The 7,199-nt window shown below is 52.3% G+C and overlaps 5 protein-coding genes across 5 annotated transcripts in view; all 5 read right to left on the bottom strand.

Moving 5' to 3' along the window:
* Positions 1 to 313, bottom strand: part of LMJF_24_1340 (putative translation initiation factor IF-2) — a gene marked incomplete at both ends in the record, with an annotated part of 2,679 nt that extends 2,366 nt beyond the window's left edge. The window contains one exon of the mRNA XM_001683599.1: positions 1 to 313. This exon is cut by the window's left edge and continues 2,366 nt beyond it. Coding sequence (XP_001683651.1) covers positions 1 to 313 — 313 coding nt within the window.
* Positions 314 to 749: 436 nt separating this feature from the next.
* On the bottom strand, positions 750 to 1,007 carry LMJF_24_1330 (conserved hypothetical protein; the record flags this gene model as incomplete). Its single annotated transcript, XM_001683598.1, has 1 exon — positions 750 to 1,007. One exon carries the CDS (start codon positions 1,005 to 1,007, stop codon positions 750 to 752), a length of 258 nt encoding a protein of 85 aa, XP_001683650.1.
* Positions 1,008 to 1,291: 284 nt separating this feature from the next.
* On the bottom strand, positions 1,292 to 1,624 carry LMJF_24_1320 (conserved hypothetical protein; the record flags this gene model as incomplete). The annotated part of the gene is made up of 1 exon (XM_001683597.1): positions 1,292 to 1,624. One exon carries the CDS (start codon positions 1,622 to 1,624, stop codon positions 1,292 to 1,294), a length of 333 nt encoding a protein of 110 aa, XP_001683649.1.
* A 555-nt stretch (positions 1,625 to 2,179) lies between these two features.
* CYP8 (putative cyclophilin 8) lies at positions 2,180 to 2,908 on the bottom strand (the record flags this gene model as incomplete). Its single annotated transcript, XM_001683596.1, has 1 exon — positions 2,180 to 2,908. The coding sequence occupies one exon, from the start codon at positions 2,906 to 2,908 to the stop codon at positions 2,180 to 2,182; it is 729 nt and encodes a 242-aa protein (XP_001683648.1).
* Positions 2,909 to 3,159: 251 nt separating this feature from the next.
* LMJF_24_1310 (conserved hypothetical protein) lies at positions 3,160 to 3,924 on the bottom strand (the record flags this gene model as incomplete). Its single annotated transcript, XM_001683595.1, has 1 exon — positions 3,160 to 3,924. The coding sequence occupies one exon, from the start codon at positions 3,922 to 3,924 to the stop codon at positions 3,160 to 3,162; it is 765 nt and encodes a 254-aa protein (XP_001683647.1).
* Positions 3,925 to 7,199: the final 3,275 nt, after the last annotated feature.

Genomic DNA, 7,199 nt, shown 5'->3' with positions numbered 1-7,199 from the left:
GTCGATCATCTGTGAGTTTGTACTTCTGCGCTATAGTGGACTCGACCTCCTCCCTTTTCAGTGTAGTGAGCGGCAAGCACAGCTCTCTTGCCTGCTCCTTCGCCTGACCGAGAAAGGCACTGGAGTGTAGGTGTGGCGAGGCTCTCCTGATCTCCTCGTAAAGCTGAAGTTCCAGTTTTGCTCCCTGGCGGTTTGCCAGCTTGGCAAATGTCTTGGAGTCTAGCACTGACGGCAGTAGAAACAGGGCGCCTTTGCGGCACGTGCGCAGAGCAACTCCTGTTGCATGGAAGTAGCAGGCAGCGCGGCGTCGCATTAAACATCTACAGGCTTTGAACACGAAGGGATTTGTTGGTTAATGAAAAGCGGAGGAGTAGAGAGATGGTGTGCCAGAGATGGCTGGAAGTATTGTGAGGCGGCACGTGGCATCTCGCAGAAGTACTCCAGCGGCGTGGAGTAGCGGCCAAGTCTTGCCTGCCCAACTGCGCACTGAGATGTGACAGTACGTTGCATGAGCAAGCATGCCTCGCAAGCCGTACGCCTGGGCCCTTTCAAGACAATAATGATGCTTTTAGTTTCGTTTCCTACAGAGAAGCTACCAGTGCACTAGAACGCACGAAGCAACGGAATAAAAGTAGTAAGTGTAGAAGAGAGGATTGATGACAGAAACTACTTTTTCTTCCGACAAATCATGTGACACACTCGCGTCCCGCCACCTAACAGAGAGTGGTTATTTCCGCCTCGCGATCTGCTCACGCCTTGAAGAAGTAGGCAATGAAAAAAAAAGGGAGGAGCACATACGCGCACGTGTGAAAGATGCCGATGTCCACCCAGATCGTATGAAGCATCTTTTCACGGGACATCACGTAGCTAGGGTGCGTGTAGTACACCGACTTTGGCGGCCCACGCACAATCTTGTCGGCAAGGCTAGCACACGGCTTCTCCGACCGCAACGACGCCGCGCGGCGCTGCATCCATGCTGCGGCGTTTGCCGCAGCCACACGGCTCATCTTCGCCCCGCGAAACATAGTGAGTTGCACTGAGAGACTAGGTCGAACTACTTCAAACTAAAGTTCAAGGTGATGTATGAGAAATGAGGTGTAGAATGAGAAGAGAGAGAAGTTGATCAAAGATGATGACTGTTCGCGCGGCGACGGTTGTGCACAGTTGATCCTCTTATTCTGATCGCTGCCAGAGGTGCCCACTCGAGGTAGCTACAACACATTTAATTTTGTTCTTGTTCACACTCCCAGTACATCACACGGAAACGCACTGAAAAAAAAAACGTCACTCCTCACCTAAAATCAAGAGTGAAAAAGGTTTCCCCCTCTTTCGTATGCGTTCCCGTTACGGCAAGGCTACTTTCGCGCAGCAGAGGATGTGTTGCACCCTTGATAATACCAACTGTGTACAGGAGAACATCTCTGTGCGAAACAGGGCCGACTGGCTCCTCCATGTAGTCATCCTTTGATCCCTCGCCTTCTGAGCTTGCTAGCGTCTGGACGCGGTCCGAACCTTTGAGCTGAGGAAACCCCTGGAGCCATCGAAAGTCGTTGTCTGACAAGTGATATATGCTATCGATCGCCTTGATCGAGTCAACCTTTTTGCCGAAGATGGCCTTCCACATTGTGTACCCAACATAGCGGACAATGTCGGTAGAAGTTCCACCAAAGACCGGTTCTCGATATAGAAGCCGCTCCATCAGACGCAGTCCGATAATAATCCCCTGCCGTTCAAGGAGATGGTCTTTCTCGCACTCGGCTGCGATTCTGTCATCAGAATTAGCAGAATCTCTCAGCCTCCTTGAGCATATGTGAGTAATAGCCTCCAGTGTGAGCGCAGAAGATGCCGCCTCGCTCACATGTGCCGATCGCGTTTTGGAAGCCATCAAAAAGGCACTTTTCGATACACCTTAGGTCCGTAGTAATGAAACCGGCAACAAGACGCCGACATCGGCGAGTAAGATAAAAGAGTGTAATCCCTAACAGAAGCGGCAGCAAATCGCATCGTTTGCTTGAAAGTGCAGGCGCACGCAAAAGCACCACATTTTGAAGCCCATCCAAACGCACTGTGGCATACGAAATGAACAAGGCCGCTCTCTAGAGAAAGGCATCAGCTGTTTTTTTTTTTTGTCGTTGTTTGATAGCATTGTAATGCAGCAAGTTCAAGCCGTGAAACTAGTTTACATCGATGCGTAGCTGAGCTCCGCCATCACATAAGGGCAGTCCTTACGGACTAGGCCCATGTCGCCAGAATATTCGGCCAAATCACTCTGCAAAGCTGCCAAGACATCATGACCCTCGACAACTCGTCCAAAGCAAACGTGCTTCTTGTTTAAGTGATCGAGCTCCACAGAATCGCTGGTGAGACAGATAAAAAATTGCGATCCGTCGAAAGAGGTCGAGCTGCGACACAGCGATACGGCACCGTAGCAGTGCGGCACGCGACCTATCTCGCCCTCCAGCTCGGCTGCGGGAATAGGTTTGGCAGCCGGAACAACTTCGCCAGTCTGAATTCCTTCTTTGGTCAGGCGCGAAAAACGGCAGTTCTTGTAAACACCCTGCTTTCCACGACTTTTGTCGGTTGTGTTTGACGCAGGAATGTTTTGACCAACTAGCTCGCACGCCTTGGGAGAACGGCCACTGTCCAACTCAATCACCAACATCCCATACACGTCGGTGCCCTTATCGATGCGCAGCAAACAGTTCTGGAGGTCGACATCAACACTCTCAGCGCTGTGCGACTTCATCTTTGCTATTGCCTTTCTCGGAGGCATTGTGAGTTGAGGTTCGGGAAGCACAACTAGTCGTATTTCTTCCGATTCTGGGAAAGCAGAGTATCGGTTGTCGATCACGAAAACGGATAGAAAAAGAGATGTCGATGGAGGCAAAGGAAACTCCAATGCAATCATGACATATTACACCTTCGCGCACGGGACTCAGCTGCGATCTTTGCACTCTTTGTCTACCTAGCAAAATTTGTACCTGCTTCCAAGCCTAGCTCATGCGGTTGTGTTTGCCTGTTTGCGTAAAGCAAACGGGTTCATTTTACTGTCACAATGGCACTCTTCACGACTTGATGGAGAGTCCAAGCAGGTGTCTCACTTTCACTTTGTCTCCGTACATGAAAAGCATGACAGCGCAAGTGCGCGCTGTTTTTACATCAGTGCTTCAGCGGGTCTGCCGCGGGGTGATTGATTTCCTCATCGCGGGCCAGATGCGCAGGTTTGCAGAAATTGTCCACAAACTCGTCAAGGGTGAAAAAGCTGTCGCTATTAATATACGTCTCAAGCATTTCCACTTTGGGGAACAGCTTTGGGTAGTTCACCTTAGCGTTCTCAGTAAACACGCTCTTCATCCTCCCCATCTGGCTGTTACCCTGAGAAGCAAGTTCTAGAATAGATGACAAGTCGTGTGTAACTCCTTGTGCGACTTCCTCCGTGCTCTTCTCCGCTGAGCTGACCACCAAAGATGAAGGTGGTACTTTGTCTATCAGGGTGATTCCGATGCAAATAGTGTTGGGGACATCGTCGTCGAGAAACAGAATGCGCACGCTGTTTGTGTCCACGAGTGGCACTGACTTCATCTCCTCTGCAAAGCGGAAAACGTAGCCTTCTGGACCTTCGACAATTTGAATAAAATACTCTCCGTAGTCCATGATCAGCGACCCAAGCTGGCTGCTCTGAGAGGCATCGCAGAAAGGATTCGCTTTGTCGCACTGTAGCTTTACCTCCGCAACCAGCTTCTCCCAGGCGTCATCAAACGAGGTGCGCTTCTTCTTCCCACAGAGAACGACCCTAAGCCGGAAAGGGTAGGCAGCGTCGTACTTGCTCACATCGATCTTCGCCAACGTCACGTCGAGAACGGATGGTCGCTCGACGATCTTTTCCACCGCGCTGACTTGCGCGTCTACCTTGCGCGGAGGCATCACTCTTCCGTTGTACCTAAATTATTGTTAATGATTGAGAATGAAGCGGGAAAAAGTCAGTTGAGAAAAGGGATTGTGTATGCGAGCATGCTGGGTACCTGAAGCAGGGATGGGTCGCGCCACTGCTCAGGTTCCTTCTTTCGGGTACTCAGCGAGCATTACGAAGAGGGATCAGCATCCCTTCTGTCCACTGGTTCTTTACGATAAGGTAACTGCTTGAATGATGGTAATCTTGGTAGTCATTTTCCCCGTCGCGCTCACCTTTCTACAATTTCAAGCCCCCTACGTGGAGCTCAGCGACTACCAATCACAGCCTTGCACACACTGACGTTAGCCAGGAGAAACGGAATCAACTGGGTTCACTGAAGAGCCTCCCCACCTCACACCCACGCCACGCACGACAAAAGTGGCTCATACATGCTCTTCAAAAAAAAAAACTAAGCAGCAAACTCTGTGGAAGCGGCACTGCAACCTCTGGCTCGCAGGTAAATGTCAGAGTCCACAATTTTTGAACCCCTCACCTAAAACAATATATTTTCTTACCGATCAGCTTCTCTTTTCAGGAGTAACCACTGCGAATGTCACTGCGGCAAGGCGCCACCCCTGACCTTTTCAGCGCCCGTGAGCGAGCTCATCTGCTTCTGCGCGTCCGCGCGGACAAGTCAGCGGAGGGACCCACTTCAGTTGGCGACACACCTTCCTGAGAGCGTAAGCTTTCCTCCGATGGCTCACGCGCTCCTTCCTCCCGCAACCCCCCCCCCTTCCATCTTGCTGATAGGAGCGCGCGGCCGAGGCAACGCATAATCCAGAAACAATAAGGGAGAGGAACTTTGGACGGTTTTCACCGACGGCGTGCAGACGGGTCGGGTGGCCCCCTTTGGCGGCGATGGAGATGGGTTGGGCATGCCCAGCCGTTTACAAGGAACTCAGTACAGGAGGGCCCCCCATATGACATTGCAAGGCTGGCAAAGGCGATCCAATAGCCACCTCCTTTTAACCCCGCCCTGGGCAACGCGGCCAACACCCCGGTTTGCCGTACCTACAAGTAACCGCTGCCCCGTAGCAAACCGCAGCATGCGAACCCCGCCGAAAAAAAAAGCGGGTCTGACAAACTCGGTCCCATTCTCCGAGACCAACCACCTCTTCCCATGGAAACACCCTTCCATTCCTTCACCGCCCCATGCCCCCAACAACATCCGACTACTACTGGGAAATAAAAACGGTGGTGCCTTTTACCCCCACAAAAAACACACGACAAAACATGACCCGACATCCGCCCGACACGGCTCTGCCCGCAGGCCCCATCACCCCACGAAAAGCAGCAGCAGGCATGCATCACGGCAAGGACCCCGCCCCACAATCTACCCGCCCCTGCCCCACAGCCGCCCCCACCCCCACCATGCCCGTCCCCACCCGCCGCATCCCACTCGCGGCGGCCCAGGCTCCCCCACCAGCAGGCAGCGCGAGGGCCAGGCAGGGGACACGCCAGAGTCACGCCGGTGCTCTGCCCACCACATGGATGGCACAAGCGTGCTCGCTGTTGCAGGTCCCCCCAGCGCGGCGCCGCCCAGCACCTGACCGCCGACAGCAGTGGCGGCGATTCACCCCGACCTCCCCCCCCTACGTCGCCAGTGCATGACGCTGTCACCACGAGGGGCGGGTTGGCCTTTGGCGGGTATAAATTCTGGCAGTGCAGGCGCGGGGCGGGCGAAGCACCAGACACCGTTGACCAAACCAAAACAGACTTTAAAAATTTGACTTTTGGTGGAAAGAGTAGGTCTCTACTCAAGATTTAGAAATGTTGGGGGAAAAATTTCCTTTCTTTAACTGAATTTTTAAAGCAGGGGCGTTTTGGACCGTGGTTTCGAAAAAGCTGATGCAACAGACGTCGCGGGCCCGAACAATCTATTCGAGGGTCTTTTTAGAAACTTGCAGATCAAACCAAGAGCACAAGAACGCCCCCACCTTTCAAATCCTTTTTTTGTTGAAACCGCGCGCTTAACATTTGAGAGCCCGCTTTTGTTTGTTGTGGGGGGCGGTAAGCTGCGCGCGCCGTCGGTCGAGATCGCGCGTTTATCACCCAACGAAAAAACACAATGAACAGTTCAACAAGACGTCTGCCTTCACGGAGAAAATCAATGCCGAAAAGCAGCTTTAGCGGTCATTTCGATGCTGGTTTTCGCATGCAGCTGCTTTTCTAGCTACGCCACAGAAATATACAGCTTGGGCGCCTTGGTGGTGGTGGTTGCGGGGGGGCATTTCGGAAGGTCGCGAAAGCCAGAGCATAGGCTTTTCAGGGCGGGGGCTTGGAAAAAAAAATAATAAGGAAATGGTAAAGTGCAGACCCGGCGGCTTCAAAAAAGGTTATGTCAGCTCCATTGGCAACCAGTTTTTACGCTAATCGCCTAGTCGCCGGTCTTTTTCCGCATGCAAAAACGACAAACATGGGGGGTGGGGGCCGCCGCCGCGCAGGGGGGTAGGTTCCGGGGCCTTGGGGTGATTTGGCCGCTTTTCGCGCGCTCTTTTTGGGATTTTTTGGTACATATATATTTGTGTATGTGTTGCTGGTGGCGGTTTGCCTGGGCCGCTGCGGCGCTAGCGCTTGGAACGGGCTCTTTTTTTGAGCGGACACCCAAAGATCAAATAAAAAGAAACGAAAATCTTTTTGGCTATTTTAAAAGGACGCCACCGCCGTTATTAGTGGCGCTTAAAATAAGAAGGCGGCTTTGGCGGAAATATAAATTGTTGAAAGTGGCCGAGAAAGCTCCTTTTTGTCGCAAAACTCTAATCTGAGGCAATGGGGGGGGTATGTTGGTGAAAAAAGGTTTGCGTAGTGACTAAAATTGGGAAAGGGGCGCTTTTTGTTTGGGTCCAACGGCGCTCGGTTTGTGTTCCTTTAAAACCTGTGCGTATCCTTTTGCTGGCGGGTGTGCTCTTCGAAGCGCCATTTCTAAACCAAATCCTGCTGTTTTTTCACCTGAGATCAGTGCGGGAGGACAACTCCTGGTCGTATTTTTTTTAAAGGTGGGGTCGGCGTTTGCCCAAGGCCCCGGGGTCGGTGGCCAGCAAACTTTTACGCCCACCTTGTATTTCATCGCTACGCATTTTCGAAAGCGCAGGAAAGCAAGGGCCTTTTGTGTTCCTGTGCTGGTTTTCACGGTGTAAGTTGCGTGGCGTGCAGCCAGCTTTATTTAATGCTTATCCTGGGGGTTTCCCGGGGGGAAACGCCGGGTGCTTATCCCGGTGTGAATTTCTTTGCTTGGGCTGGGGGGATT

The sequence above is a fragment of the Leishmania major genome, chromosome 24, assembly GCF_000002725.2.
Source record: "Leishmania major strain Friedlin complete genome, chromosome 24".
Lineage (NCBI taxonomy): Eukaryota > Euglenozoa > Kinetoplastea > Trypanosomatida > Trypanosomatidae > Leishmania > Leishmania major.
This window is presented reverse-complemented; position numbering and strand designations above follow the sequence as displayed.